At 36.9% G+C, this 15,972-nt stretch overlaps 1 protein-coding gene across 1 annotated transcript in view; it reads right to left on the reverse strand.

The window, feature by feature from the left end:
* Positions 1–523: 523 nt before the first annotated feature.
* The window catches only part of CTNNAL1 (catenin alpha like 1), a 56,079-nt gene continuing 40,630 nt past the window's right edge, over positions 524–15,972 (reverse strand). The window contains exons 10-19 of the mRNA XM_087758708.1: positions 15,824–15,916; positions 15,364–15,514; positions 9,210–9,247; positions 5,887–5,937; positions 5,633–5,787; positions 4,816–4,864; positions 3,938–3,994; positions 3,689–3,808; positions 1,324–1,407; positions 524–1,208 (exon numbers count right to left, since the gene is read on the reverse strand). Of these exons, the coding sequence (XP_087614834.1) occupies positions 1,047–1,208; positions 1,324–1,407; positions 3,689–3,808; positions 3,938–3,994; positions 4,816–4,864; positions 5,633–5,787; positions 5,887–5,937; positions 9,210–9,247; positions 15,364–15,514; positions 15,824–15,916 (960 nt within the window). The 3' untranslated portion in view covers positions 524–1,046. The remainder of the gene's footprint in view (positions 1,209–1,323; positions 1,408–3,688; positions 3,809–3,937; positions 3,995–4,815; positions 4,865–5,632; positions 5,788–5,886; positions 5,938–9,209; positions 9,248–15,363; positions 15,515–15,823; positions 15,917–15,972) is intronic.

Raw genomic sequence — 15,972 nt, forward strand, 5'->3', positions numbered from 1 at the left:
CACAGAATAATATGTTGGAGAGTATTTATGTTCCACAGGCAGCTTTGCTTCTGCTCAGTGCAAGCATAATACATACAGAAAAATCGTACAATTTAGCTATCACTTGATTTAGCTATCACTTAATTTAGCTAAACTAAGGCAATATGGAGTTCGACAAAGGTGAATTGAAAATAAGAATGCAACAGAAGCCTATGTACAAAGAGCAGATAAACTTGAAAATATGTATTTCACACCAGGTTGTATTTTCATGGCATCCTGAAGTCAAATAATGCCCTTTGTACAGAAGTTTGTCCTAATCAGTATCTATTTTCTTAAATTTTAAATGGTATAATATAAAGTCTACATAATACTTCAGTGGTTCTAAATGCAATTCAAATTCTGCTCAGTAAGTTTTAATAAAAAAGGAAGCAACAACTGCCATCTACAAATAAAGATGGTAAAAGAAAAAGGGTTTGAGACAAGTATTAATCACATAGAAATACACTTTTGGAAACATGAATCGTGTCAACAAGATTAAAATTCAGTGGGTGCAGCTCTGGAAAGAGTTTTGTGGTTTTTTTCCTAGAGCTACTTAATTGCAGGTATAACTCATAACTAAGATAACATTTCAGTGCTTTAGGCCGCAGCCTTTCAGACTATATTCCTGATTCTGCTTTATCAAATCCGTAGACTGAAACAGGCCAGAGATGAGTTTACAGACTTCAACAGTAGTGTTACATATAGCATATGCAGCACAAGGTTCTTTATATAATATGTCCATTAGCAGCATCTTTGGGTTGAAATATCCATTAAGACATTCATAAGCATTAATTACAAAACCGGTATCAATAGTGAGCATAGGAAAGGCATTCACATTTTAAAAATACGTAACTATTAGACTAGCTGGTGTTGTAATGGCTAAGTAATGGGACATCTATTAGATGTGACAGAGGTCAACAGTTTTAATTCAAATTAACCTGGTTTGACTTTCCACAAATGAAAGCAATATTGAAAATTCAGCAAGTGTTATTTTCAAATGGGAGTTCCTGCATTTCTAAGTGCTATAATTACTTGCTCTCTAAAAACGTCATGTTTGTTACATGATTTTCTAAAGACTTGATGCCAAATGTCTCAGCTCTCCTTTCTGGAGTATGTGTATTTGTACCAGTTCGTATTCTGTCCTCTCTCCAGGGCGGAGCAGGTTTAAGACAGCCATTTCCTGCTTTATTCTAGATATTTAAAAAAAAAAAAAAAAAAATTCTTAAACCCAAATGAGCAAACCCCCCACCCCCCAAAAAAACAACCAAAAAACTTTAAAATACTGCAGATGAACCAAGTACTCACCTTTCTCAGTAATTTGCAGCAAAGTGGAAGAAGCTGGCATAACAGAGTCATCACATTCCTTGTTTTCAGAATGCATGCATCAACCTAAAGAAGACAATTAAGAGCAGAGTAAGACCACTCATTACTTTTATTAGGCAATTGTTTAATGCATGAGACGATAATCTATTTCAAGCTTGAATAGGTAATATTTGTCCTTCATAAATCCCTTCTAATCAAAAGGTTTAGCCTACCTTTTTTGAATTTCTTTATAAAGTACATGTAAAGCAACAGCATCCCTTCTGTTAACCCAAGACTTGAGCTAGGAAGCAGAAGGGAATGACACACATTCCAGGAGAAGGAACTAAAATTACTGTTTAATATTATATTACTATAAGTGTCTTGGAAAGGAGCTTTTACCATCCACATATGATTCATCACAAGTCTTCATGTTTTTCCTTTTGTTTTATGTCCTGTCAGCATGATTTAGAAAGCCGTGCATCATGTAAGACTTACCTTGATATGAGTTACACTAAAAGTTAGCTAAATCATAAAGCATTTGAGTTTATGCCTCAAGTCTACCACTCGGCACAGGTCATAAGTCTGGGCCCTCGACAAACATTAATTTGATAGCCTATTATCACTATGTACTGATACACTCTATAAAACAGACTGGAGTTCCCATTTCGTTTAGCTAGAGAGTGTAAAACAAACTAATCAGTAGCGCTGAGGTGCTCAGTTTGGTTTTGAGTGACTTGGATGCTCTAGCCACTTTCAGTCCTTGCTGTAAAATTGAAACATCTTTTCCGTAGCTCATTGGAAACAAACAGCCAGGTGCACAGAAATGGTCTTGCTCACATTGATCATATCGCTGCTCAGGGATACTTGAAGTTCTTCAAAAAGCCGGGCCTCCATTCCCCGCTAAGGTTTGCGGATCTACTTCTTGTGGTAACAATGCTGAAATTTTTATGGCAGCTGTATATGTATTTACTTATAACAAATACAAATAATATCAGAATAAACTCTGGGCAGTCTAGGGTAGGCTACCTACCTACTGAGAAGCAAGTACATATTTCAGTAATAGTCTTTGGGGTTTGGAATTTGTTACGTTTATGTTAAGCATCAGTAACAACAGAATAACAATAATTATTACAGTGGTGGAAATATAAATTACCTTCATTAATACTTTGATCACTGAAGTCCTTTCTTAGTGAGGTCTGCTTAATTACAGTTCATATTTCTCTGAATGAAGTTCTAGTGGATTACTGTAATCTAATGGATTACAGTATTATTGTATACAGTATTATTCCACCTCATGTTATTCAGCTGAAAATTATCAGTTGCAGCATGATAAAAGTTCCAGTACCTTTCTATATCTAGTGGGTAAGTTGAGGGAGATGTTGACAGAAGTTCTTTGAAAAAAGTTCTCAGCAGTAAAAAGCAATATAAAGTAGTGGAAGCCTATGGACACCTTTCCACCTTTTTTTTTTTTTAAGAGCAGTCCAGGCACATCATTGTCTTGGGAAACATTTCTGTAAACTCTTTCACTAACAGTAAAATCCAAAACCCAAATGATAATTTCAGTACTTTCAGTAATAGGAAGGAAAAAAATCCTATTAGTTATTCTACTGATTCTTAGACTCTAAAGTTGATATGCTAGGGGTAGGGAAACTGTTCCTTAAAACATTAATATCAATGATATGTCTGTGGCCAGTGGGCCAGTTATACAAAACTTGGATATCCATGCTCCCTAAAGAAAACATTCATATAAGCCTGTAGAGTAATACTATTCAAGCTCTCCACTGGCAGGATGTATGTATAATACACCCATGTATGCTGGGTGCCAGTGTATCGTATTTTGCCTCCTATCAAACTCTCAGCATGAATGGGGGGCTCAGGTCAGGATAAACTTCACTGAAGCCCTTCTCTGGTAGCAGGGAAAAGAAAAAAAAAACCCAAACAGTAGCACCAATGCTGAAGAAAATCCCTTCCTGAGACAAGACAGTGCGGTAAATGGCTTGCATTACAGTTATCGGTGAGGGATGTCCCAATAGATCAAACATTTTCAGCAAGGGGAACGGTTCTTACTGTTCTTCCTCTGTACTTCGCACATCAGCTTCTCAAAACGTATTAAGCGCAAAACAGTACTTCAAGTTGAAGTAAATTCCTCTTCTACACAAGGAAAGCAACAATGACGTATTGCATAGAAAAATGCTTGCACAACAGCATAAAATTTTGTACTTATTAATTTTTATGGTCCTCTGTAAATTCAAGAATTTCAGCTGTCATGAACTGTTTCATATTTTAACAGGAGCATAAATTAGTAAGTTACTATATTTCAAAACAAGTTAGGTCTTACTTTCAGGAATATATATAATTTTTACCTTACCTTTGTAAATGTAGCACTTTTACCCTGAACAGAAGCTTTAGCTGTTATCTGGAGCTGCTTGCACATAGAGATCAGTTTTTCAGCCTCCAACAGAAGCAAAGGTTTGTCATCATCCTGTACCTGAAAAGTGGTTTCAGGAAGACAAAACCACTCTGTGTTAAAGACTCCCATATTAAGTTAATGGCCCAGCTTTTAAGCAGTACGACTAGTGTCACAAGCTGAATGGCTATTTTAGAGGTCATACATCACCTGATCAGAAAAGGCATGAAGAGCTGAAGCAAGCTTTGTGCCCTCTGTAGCAAAAATCTGAAAGGGGGAGAAAGCATGTAACAAAATAAACCACAATGAAAAATGAGACTCTTTTTCCTTGTCGTTTTAATAAATAGCATGCTATAAAGTAAAAAGGTAGCAGGAAATATTTGAGATTGTTAATTATAAACGTATACAACTATCAGCAGTTTGCAGTGACTTCTGAAATAACAAGCTACACTACTAATTGCCATTCTCCCAGATAAGCAAAGTTTAAAGGCTTTCCCTTTACATATTAAAAAAAAAAAAAAAGGACTTCCAATGATTGTTTGCACTGTAGCAGCTCACAAGAGTTTTGTGGGTAGATGACACCTGCCATGTTTGTTTACCGTCCTGACAAAGGTAACCAGTCTCCTGTTAAACACAGGCACGTATCTGGGAAATATCACGCCACGTTCCTTCATTTGGCCCTTTGCCGTTTGTTTTTATAATTTAAATTCTTAAATCTTCTTTCTTTCCCATGAAAATCCTGCTGCTCAGACTAGGATGGAGTATCCGTTAACACTATCAGGGACTGAGCTAAGTCACACAATGAATACTATTAATGCATTGAAGTCCGCTATATTTGCCATAATGGCAGTTTGCTATTCCTACTCCTAACAGGAATCTGTCAGTTTAATAAATGCTGTCTTAAGCTACTACTGGAACACTGAAAAGTTAGCTTTCAGAAAGTACGTACCAGAGGTAGGCTGCTTAAAATCTACAGTTGCCAGTCAATTCATGGTACACTGTACTTATGTGTAAGGAATGTAAGAGTTAAATTCCAACTTGTTCTTCACTCAGAGCGCCTAACTCCTATTTTATTAAAAATATATTACCTCTGCTTGATGAAATAAATCTTGAGTAGTTTTCAGAAGTCCTTCTCCCCTGTGGGAAATAATGACAGTAGAATATATGCCGTGTATAGACTGCAGATTATTTTGCCTGCTACTTGCACAATTTATTGTACACCTCTCTCTCTCTCTCACCCCCATTCACACCACTGAACTGTAAAATACCACTCTTCTTTAAAAGATACTGTGCACAACAACAACTTACTACAGGAATTGCATTTCAAAATATTATATAAACACCTCAGTGGCTAGAGCTCTATTGGGAAATTAGCAATGGTTCAGTTCTCATCAGCTGGACAAGGACAGAAATCCACGTCTCTGGCATACTGCGTATTATTGGACTAGCAGGTAAGGAAAAAAAAATCTCAAGTCTTATAAAAAAACCAACAACCCTAAATTCTTCAAATAAGAAAGCTGACATTGCATGGGCAAGTTTCAGAAGAACACCTTTCAGTACAGCAAAGATCAGTAATTCTAATCTACAGTTATACACCTGTGCTTTAATTCCCTTAATTTTGAAAGTATTTATCAACATGCTTCTTAAAATGTTTTCTGTACCCCGGAGATATTTAAATAGCTGTTCTGCAACAAAACAGATGTTTAGCACTTTAAAACCCCCCCTAATTTTACTACTGAACAGCTTAGAAATTTACAAGAATTTATAAAGTGTAAGGATAGAAATTAAAGCTCCTTTCTGAATGTGTCCTAATTATTATACTCTGAAAATGAAATTGTCTTATTTCTTATAAATACCATTAACGCTCATCTTCCCACCAAAACATGCTGCATACAGTGTAATTACCTGGTAAATAAATACATGGAGTAGGCCATACTTGACATGCCTTGTCCATGTTGCACGATCTCATTCTCCTGATCCTCCCATTTCTCTGTCTCAGAATCCACATCAGATGTGAGCAGATGCAATTCTAATCCAAGTTTTGCAATTTTCGCCTGTTCCTGTAAATGGCAACCATATTTATGGCACTTGAAACTACATTCTTCAGACAAGATAAAAAAAAATTAAGAAGTTTTTTTACTAAAATGATGGCATCTTACCTCAGTATCTAGTTTGACTGGCTTTAATGCTTTCAGATTTGCATTATGCTTCTGTTTCAAACAAAAAAATAACGTTTTTAAATAAAAGGAATTAGTAATCATTTTACTAACAAATCATAAGAGGTGGCTCTATACTCAGAGGCAGACTTTGCAGGAGAGTTCCAGTGATTCAGACAACTTCTCAGTAGAAGCTGAGAACCTGTTCTGATCACGCTGTCCTCCTGAAATGGCATGTGCAAATAGGGTCTGTGCCTACAGACACCCTAAAGTGTGAAGGAAAAGGCCTCTTCCACAGTTCTCAGACTCCACTTCCTCATGCAGTACCATCTCTCCCCCTTGCTCTCTAAATCCTCAGTAATACTTACGACTAAACACACACTCTTAATCAAGTACTACTGCACAGATTTTTCCGTCAAAGATGATACTGATATAACAGGGACTTGGAATTTGATTTAGCTAGTAGCAAGCTGATCTAGGGTACAACTCATGTAAATGCTACTGCGACGATGTAGCTCATTATTCTGTGTCACTTTGTTGAAGTAGCTGGAAACAAATACTGACACTTTGAGCTTTTTATGGGTTTCCTTCTTTTATTTAAGTCATGAACTATCTGAAATACCAGTCTGGCCACAGGCCAAATATTGGCTGAGATTAAACAGTAATTAGTGGTACTGATGTGAGTGGATTATCTGGTAAGGTACAGCTTGCCAACTGCATCACACATATACACAGTAATACATGATTTGTTTCAAATCAATTTGCATGTAGAGAGCAGCAGTTCCTGGCTTCAACTTCATGTGCCGGTGTTGTCACTGTGCAAAGACAGCAAAAACTAACAGACACAGGAGCCACAGTCCACACTGAGAAACTGCACTGGAGTGCAGAGGAATGGAAAGTACAAAGCTCGTGTCCTAACTTCGAGAGGTGTGAGCCACTGGAGGAGGCTGGACGATAAGAGTGCAGAACAGATCCTTGTCTGAGAATCTGGAAAGAGCTGCTATTCATTAGTGGGAGTACTTGGGCAATTTAAGCTCAGTAATGCCTGCAGGGGAAAAAAAGAAAAGCACTATTCATTGTGAACAGCATCAGAAATAAGCTCCAGGTGCCGTCTCCATCTCTCACTGAAGCGTTTGAGCAAAAATGAAGTACTACTTGAAGTTCTACTGAAGTTTCCACCGCAATTTGCTGCTCAGTTTAGCTTTCATGCCATTTATCTTTTCCCATCCCCAAATTTTTAAATATCCTGAATCTTATGAATATCTACTCAGATTAGACACTGTAATTCTGCCTATGTACTAGAAATGCTGATCTCATATAGAAAGATTTAGCAAAAAGTGTAAGAACTGATACTCCTAAGTTTGACCTAATCTAAGTTTGACCATATTGCACATTAGAGATGCAACTCAAGAAATGCTGGGTTTAAGGCAGAGTCTTAAAAGAAGAAAGGAACACAAAATCAAACTAGATTTGTATGTAAACACAAACTCTGGGCTACAAGGTATAGCAAATATTTAAGCAACTGAGTGAAGGGTATTCAAGAAAACCAGCATTCTAGTACAGGTAAGTTTTCCTATCCACAAATAACTAAAGAAACCTCAGAATGTTTGTCAGATTTGTAGTTCTGTCCATTCTAGTGTTCACTCACACTATTTGAATAGGAGAATTGCTAAAAATCAGATAAGCAGTTATTCTGCTTTTAAAGCATGATTTGACACCTAATACTATAGGGAAAACCTCACCTGTGCATTAAGCACGCACATGAATCATCACTACCGCTCTGTCCTCAACTATGGCATGGTCTAGGATGCCACTCATTACCAGCAAACAGCACAGTTGCAATTGAACAGATGTAACAAAATACGTAATCTAATTAGATTGACAGGAACAATGTGGCTTCTGTGCAGGGACAGCGTGGGCATTAGCCAGGCACAGCAGACCTCTGTGATGGAAGTAGGGAGAGAAGAGGTAGTACCCAGAGTCACCGCACTGGGAAGAAAGGCAGTTCCAAAGGTCAGCACATCAGTCGGGCAAAGAAATTATTCTGTGAAGAAACTCTGTTGCCTTAGGGACATCATCTACGTTTCCTCTCTATTTCCAAACTGTTAACAATCAGAGCTCCCCCAAATCTATGCATCTTGCAAAATCCAAAAGAGGGCATAACCTTTCAAACAATAACAAAGCAGAACTGTTTAAATCCTGGAAAGAAAGTTTTTATTGAAAGTATTTTTAAAAGGCGTATGAATCAGTAAGTGGGAATCTGACTTCAAACATCTCTTCTTTAAATTTTGGCTGAAGTCCAAAAGCTATGTAGCTTAGTCAAACCATTAAGAGACAAAAACCCTATCAAAAGTTACTGAACCAATCTATTTTCCAGCCTCAATATTTAGTTCCGTAACTGTGAAATTCACCCGTGCTCATCCAGCCTAACATAATATTCTATTTAAATCTGCAGATTGGATTTGTAATGTATGACCTTTTCTCTTTTCATTAAGTGTCAGAAGTAGCATATTGTGTTTGAAGTCACAGAACTGCACAACAGGAGACGTGGAGACAGGAGATCATTTCACACCCAAATTCCTCAACACTACAGGCTAAGGAGAGAAAGAAACAAGCTAGAGCTTACAGCACCTTCTGAGATCATTCTTCTCCTTTTTCCTACCCATGAAAAGATTCCGTATGTAGCATGTGAATCAAATGACTGTTTACATGATACTAGCAAGGTTTAGGAGGTTTCCTAACACACAGATGCTCTCAGAAACAATGCAATAGCAATTATAATCAGCTAAGGATATTAATTACCTCACAACTAAAGCTAGACATTTGGTGTAGCTTTTTTCTCTGCGTTAAAAACATCTAAGATCAAAGAAGGAAACAAGAACCCATTGTTTCAAGAGCCTACAATAGGCTTGAACGTGTCCACTTGTTCCAACTAGGTCAACTCAGGCAACGTTAAAAATCAGATTACCAAGACTTACTTTCAGTATGTTGCAGTATTCTTACTGTTTTAATAGTAACAATGCATTTTTTATGATAGAGCGTGACAGTTGAGTACATGGCAAAAAATGTCATATTAATGAACAGGAATTAAAAGTCATGTACAATCAAAATGACTAAAGCATATTATGTAACTAGTTACCCTAGTCTTCAGTATGTTTGTTATTCATTTAATAAATTGACAAAGTTTGATATTTTACTGTCAGCCATCCAGTCAGGATGCATGTTACCAAGATATTGCTACGTCCTCATCAAGGTGTGACATGGGAAGAACTCAATTAGTTAAGAGCAGATATAAAGTAAATACAACAATCCCAAAAGCAACTTACCCCTGGTCTGGGCAGTGATAGGTAGACACGCTTCTCTCCTATGAAGAACACACACATTTACACCAAAATTTGTAAGCAGATTTTAATCAATGGGATAACATGCCTTACTTCATCCTTACTTAAGTTGCAGTACTATAAAAGCAAATCACTTACCTGTAATTCCTCCTCTGAATATTGCAGAGGATTCCCTCCCTGTCTCGTGCTTCCAGAGAGAGAGAAGCCAAGAACTCTACTGTTCAGATTTTAGCTCTCAGCAACTGGCAGTTCAGAAAGCTCCTTTGAACAGTTTCCCTCAATAAGATTTCTAGTTCCCTGCATGCAACCCACAAGCAAGTAAAGAAGCTCTCTCCAATGACTGAGTAGCTATCACTGCATACACTCACTTTGTTGCAAAGTACAGAACATAACAAGGGTAGTTTCATGTAAGGCTTTTCTTGGCATGGGTTGGATGGTGTAAAATTTGGAGTAGGCAATGCCACTAGTGAGAAATCCCTAGGCAGGGTTTTCTAACTAATGCCAATAACCCCCTCATGTTGTACTGTACTGTACATATCCCATGTACACTGTATTTTATAAAGAAAAAAGTTCTAGAGTGTTTTACACGCTTATCGAATTATTTCTTATATCCCCAGGAGCCTCAGATATTCCAAGTCTGAGCAAAACAGATGGAGAAAAAAATTATCCTTTTAGGTGTTACCTAAAAGTGGATAAGAAGAGTTTAATCAGCAAGAGCAAACAGTGCCTGGGCTAACAGCCTAGGATTAGAGCTCCAGTTACCAGAAGACTTAATTATCTATGAAGACTTACATCTATTACACTAGATTCAGGAGAGGAAAGTCTGCTAAATAAAATTAAAATAAGATTAAAAAGAAAACAAACAAACTTAAGAGCTAGTGAAAAATGGATTTCACCTAAAGAAACAAAGGGCTACTATAATGGGTATCAGTACCAGGTTCACATAGAGATGATGCATCTTGACAGACAAAGGACAAGCAACCAACCCCCTACAACCGCTATTTCCTCCCCTTGTATCAGCTCCTAGAGAAATTCCATTCTGAGTCCTCAGAAGACAGTTGCCTGTGCATTCATGATTTTTTGAAAGTATGCTCTTTATCTCTTGACACCACAGAAAGATTGTGAGCTCCATATCTAAGCAACTGACTCCTAAAAAACAAATTTCAGTAAGTTGACAAGTGTCCCTCAACCCTCTTGAGAAGAATGAAAAACGTAATTCTTCCTTTCTAAGATCACCTCTTTCTTCCCCTACCCAGTTTTGCAAAAGATGAAATGAGCTATCAGGGCGCAAGCTGCCTAACTATTTTTTTCAGAATGCAGAGTTATTCAGATATTAATTGCCCAAACATGCATCCAAGCAAGATTTCTCACTAAAGACTGATATAAATTATGAGAAGTGATTTACATCATCCTAAGTATCACAACATCAGCTAAAGGGCATGTAAGAAAGCATGTAAGATGTACCAAGAACAAAAGCTAACTTGTAAGTTTAAAATGCTGTAGCATAAAAGATCTTGGTGCTATGTAAAAACCTGTTGTGCCATGTTAAAAAAAAAAAGTTCAAACACAGAAAGCTTTGACATAACAAATGGAATACAAATGCATACTGAGAGGACATACTCGCATGCACAAGGTGGGCATTCAGAATTATGGAAGCCAAAAGGAAAGAAATGGCAAATAGAAATAAGGAAAAAAAAATTGTTTCTGCTCTTCAAGCAATTCCCATTATTTGGCTTTGCAAGGTTTAGTTGCTCACCATGTTCAGAAAGAGGAAGGATCTCACTATTTATTTCTTGGAACATTTAAAAAAAACCAACAACAACAAAAACAAAATCACACACACACAAAAACCACCTCACTGGACCCACAGATACCAGACCTTTCAAAAGCAGATCAACTCAGGCCAGAGATAATCCTACTTCATCAGAAAATACCTGATTACATCAGTATAATCACAGAAATTATATTAGATCCCATTAACAGAATACACATGTATATTTTTTTCAGGTATTTAATTTCCTTAGTTTGTAAGTCAGATCTTTGCTATACCTGCAAAAGGCTTTTTGCTATATTATGCTCTTCCTTTCATTTATTCAAGTCTGCCTTTGTTCTTCCTAATGTGTTTTCTCTAACATGTTTTTCAATTTTTTTCATTTACAATTAATTTTTATTATTTCATCCTCTGTCTTCCAATTTTCTGCTTTTCAGTAGTTCCAAGTCATGTTTTGCCCTCCAAAATGTTCCTATTTCAACTTCTAAATCCTGCTTTTGATCTCACTTCTTATCCAAGAGTAGAATGGCTGCATCCTTGCTTCACCCTTCTTTCTAGAACTCTAATTTCTAAATTCTGAAATTCTGATCTGTATCTCCTATTCATCACTTATGGCCCTCCCAAATCCTCATGGTCATTTAACTCCTCTCAGTTCAAGTGGGCAAAGCGCGAGGAGGGCAAAAAAGGAAGTTATCTTCATAAATCATTCTCACTTCTGAAGGGAGCAATCAGGAGATTATTCACATTCTTTTCCAGCATGTTGAAACTAACAAGTTAGGAAAAAAAAAGACTGGCTGACATCCAACAGATTGGATCAATGAGAGGTACTTTCATTAGGTGACTCATCTCAAAGTGCAAGAGCCTCAAAGTTAAGTATCTAACCTAAGCTAGTAATTCTGAGAACAAATTGATCCCTCCACGGGCTGAACCAAATCTCCCAGCTGACAGGAGCCACCCTCTAGAGGAGCCCAGCGCTCCTCAGCCCAGCCCAGCCACGCAACGTTTCAAACACCAACATTGTGCAGAATGGGCCTCCTCACCATTGGATTAAAAAGCGTTTTAGGATTAAGCAAAAGAAGGCCAGGTCTACCTCACTGTACAGTTCTGCATAGCACAGAGCCACTTTCAAAAGACACGTGAGGGTTACTGGGCTGTGGTGTGCTCACCGACCTCCCCCACCCCTACGTGCGTGTGCACCCCCCTCCCCAGCACAAGCCCCTTTCAATTTGGGCATGATCTGGTGCGATTACATTAAAACTGAGTAAAATATTCCTTCGTCTCCAAGCTAAATTGGGTTCTCTATCCATGTGAGTTTTGAACCTCAGTATGAGAAATACCTAATTTGTTGATATGATAGAAACATTGGATAAAGAGTTACGCAATTGCTCGTAAAAATAAAGAAATGAGTATAAACAATGTAAATCTAGTGTAATCAGAAAAATGCTTCTTTTATTTGATGTGTCCAGCACATTTCTTCACCATTCAATTTTTGCCTCTTAAGCTGTATTCTGAACTCTCTAACAAAGCCAAACATTTAAATTGGTAGTACAAAAATACAAGTCTTCAAACCGAGGAGGAAAAAAAAAATATATATATACCTTCTTACTGTAATTCTGTCTTTTGTTACACACAATCACAATTCTACTAGGAATAAAGCACTTGTTACATTTTAGTCTGTAAAATAAAGACACTTTTACCAACCTCAACATTAAGACAAGCATCATGAGTTACAAGAAGAATAAAATCTTGTAAAATGTTGTGAAACTTCATTGTGTTTGGAGGCAAAAGTTTTGTGAATGCCACTCTTACAACCTCTTAGCAAACAAATATTTTAGTTTATTTATGGGGTCATCAGTTGTGTTCTCTGGGAGAAAAAAAAATGTTGAAAGTGGCAAGGTAACTTTAGGGCATTTTCTGGAAGCAAAAAGGTGGGGGTATTTGGGGGAGGTTTTTTTTCCCTTTCTTTTGTTTGACAAGAGCCACTCTGAAGTCCAACAAGAGAAAACAAGCAAACAAAAAAAGATTAGCCCACAATACAGAGGAAAACTTTGTAGAAGACGGGTGGATATAGGAGACGAAATTATTTCTAAGGAGATAACTGACACTTAATATGAAACAATCCAGATTCGGAGAGAAGTCCCTTACTAGGCCAGGCCACGAGACAAGGAAAACAGAGACATGATTTCTTAAGCATCGTTTTGGCAATACAAGACCTAATGCACCCAAGGCCATAGAAAGAATACAAGCTACACTTACTGTCTTACTGATGGTGGTGTCAGAACACTTTATGCTGAAAGCAAGACTGAGGAAACGAGAGACGCTAACAAGAACAGACTCATCTGGGTATGCCAAACAGAAGAAGATAGTCTTCACTGCACCCAGGCCCACACACGCTACAGCCTCCAACATGCTCAGAAACACCTACCCTTCTCTTCTCTCTCCTTCAAGCAATGACATTGGGTGGCCTTGTGAAATGATGCTTTAAAGAAATTGGAAAGTACCACTTGTGGAAAGTGTCTGTTATCTGCTGTCAACAGCCACAAGAGAAGAGAAAGTTACTAACTGCAGGAGAGGCTGGGAATCTGCCGCAACACTTCAAGAACTATTTGTTTGGAGAGCCAAGTATATGCTTTGCTGAGGCTGCATGATTCTCATACTATTATTTTTAAATACAATTATATATATGTATGTGTATATATATATATATATATAAAAAGTATAAACACACATATATATAAAAGGTTATCATTCAACCCTGCTAGACCATTGTATGAATATAAAAAAATCAGATACTGCATGATCAGCCCTGCAAATTCCAAATTTATTTTAACACAATAATATTAGAGCAATACCATATTTTAAGTTGCGTTATATAAAATTTAATGCTATGCTTGAAGAAAGTCAGTATGACCTTGGCTCCCAAAACAAACAAAAAGCCCACTGAAAGTTAAAAGGCCCATAAACAGGATCTCTGATTGCTACACATCTTTATATGGCATTCCAGACTAAGATGGAAGAACACGTAGGATAACAATCATGTATTTCTCAAACGCCTCAAATTCCCAATAACCTGCTCTACACACAATTATTGTAAACCCACTCAGAATTTGCATACATGTTTTCCTTTTACAAGTCTTCAGGCTCAGACGGATTCATGTAGCAACCAGCAGCAACAATTTAAGCTATTACTGCCCTGTGGTTGGTTGGTCACTGTCCTCACAACAAAGCTGGCAGAAAAGAACTGCTTACATAAAAACCTGATCAAGTACAGAAAGTTAAACTGACAAAATAAACTCTAAAAATGAAAAAAGGTCTCACATTAACAGCAAGATGAAGTATTGTATCATTGATAAAGTGTCATCTAACCTGAATAAAGGATTTACTTTTTCTGTATCTTAGATAAAAAAAAAATGAAGTCCCTGTATTTAACTAAATCTAAACTTTTAAACCTGAGTGATTTTTCTTAAAAATACAAGACATTCAGCATTATTATATATTACATTCTATCTGTATGCAATTATACCTTAAAGACTGAAACAAACACGTAGCCGCAAGAAATATGACAGGCTACACTAAAGACATCATCTGAAAAAAAATTAAGTTAGATAAAAATGAAAAACAAAATGGCTTCCATTTTTAAGGTAAATTACCCTATGCTAAAAGTAAACACAGAATTTTTTTTCTTAAGATTCCAAGGTTTTCTTCTACATGTTGTACAAATACCAATAAACTTACCAACCAGAGAAAATATCCCAAGATTGTGCAGAGTCGTCAGAGATTCCATCCAGGAGAAAGGACAGCAGTTTAAAAATCAAATAACTACATTCACTACATTATGAAGTGAACACAAGGCAAGCTGACAGTACAGAATATATATAATTTACCAGAAATACAGGAAATGAATTAAACAAGTCACACAATTCAAGTTATATCTTGATTGTCATGAACTGATATGTCCTAGACAAACCAAAAGGTGGGATGAAAGCCCTACACCTCTAGTATTTGGACACTGCTGGCAAAGAGCTGTGTCAAATACTTTTGTGTCCTTTGAACAGTTCCATTTGATTTTGCTGAAACTAATCACAGTGCAGAAAGCTAAACACACCTGATTTGACACAAATCAGGCCTTTAAATTTTTGGCTGTTTTTCTTTGAAAAAAAATCCAATAAGCACCCTAATTCAACATCTATACAAAACCAATATATCTGTGTATTGCCACCTAGATTCCACATTGGCATATGGAATGTGGGACTGTTTATTGCGCTCTTCTTTAAGAAAACAGTATTTCCTAAATCACACCTAAAATTCTTAGACTACATGTTTTAAACACTATGTTTTTCTATTTCTATTTCTACATAGCATTCTTACCTCTTCTTCCTTCAAACACATCATTGATTTCTCTTAACAACATAGACATGTCACTCAGTTGAGACTCCCAGGCCTCACAGAACACCTCAAGATTTTCTTTTGCGATCTTGCTAGATGGATGTAATGCCAGTGTTTCTGCAGCAGAAATTATCTGGACAGAGAACAAAATATTTGCTATTGGAAGTCCTAGTACATAGTGTTGCACATGAATTCACAAATGTCTTCACAGGCAAAACACAAAATTAAACTGCTACTATCATGTCTTTGTAGTGTATTCACCTGACATTTGCAGGCTTGATGATCTTCCTTGTACATTCTTTTAACTACTGCCCAACATTAAAGTGTAACTCTTTCTTAGAACTGCTTTGAACAGTTCAACATTAGGTCTCCAAAAAATTAATACAAGTAATTTTTATTAATTTATGTCCAGTAGAAGTGGCCAGATAAAAGCTAAGCATACCTGTGGGCCAGTGACCTGAAAGGTATCTTCTGCGTGTATGCAAGTAATCTCGAGGGGCTCAGTTCCAGAAACATGCCTCAATAAGCGACACATCTAAATTTTTTTTATAAAGATAAAAGAATAGTAAAAAAATGTGCTTTCACTAGTAG

Source organism: Nipponia nippon, unplaced genomic scaffold (assembly GCF_047370975.1).
Source record: "Nipponia nippon isolate SJK-2023a ecotype South Korea unplaced genomic scaffold, ASM4737097v1 scaffold_1, whole genome shotgun sequence".
Classification (NCBI taxonomy): domain Eukaryota; kingdom Metazoa; phylum Chordata; class Aves; order Pelecaniformes; family Threskiornithidae; genus Nipponia; species Nipponia nippon.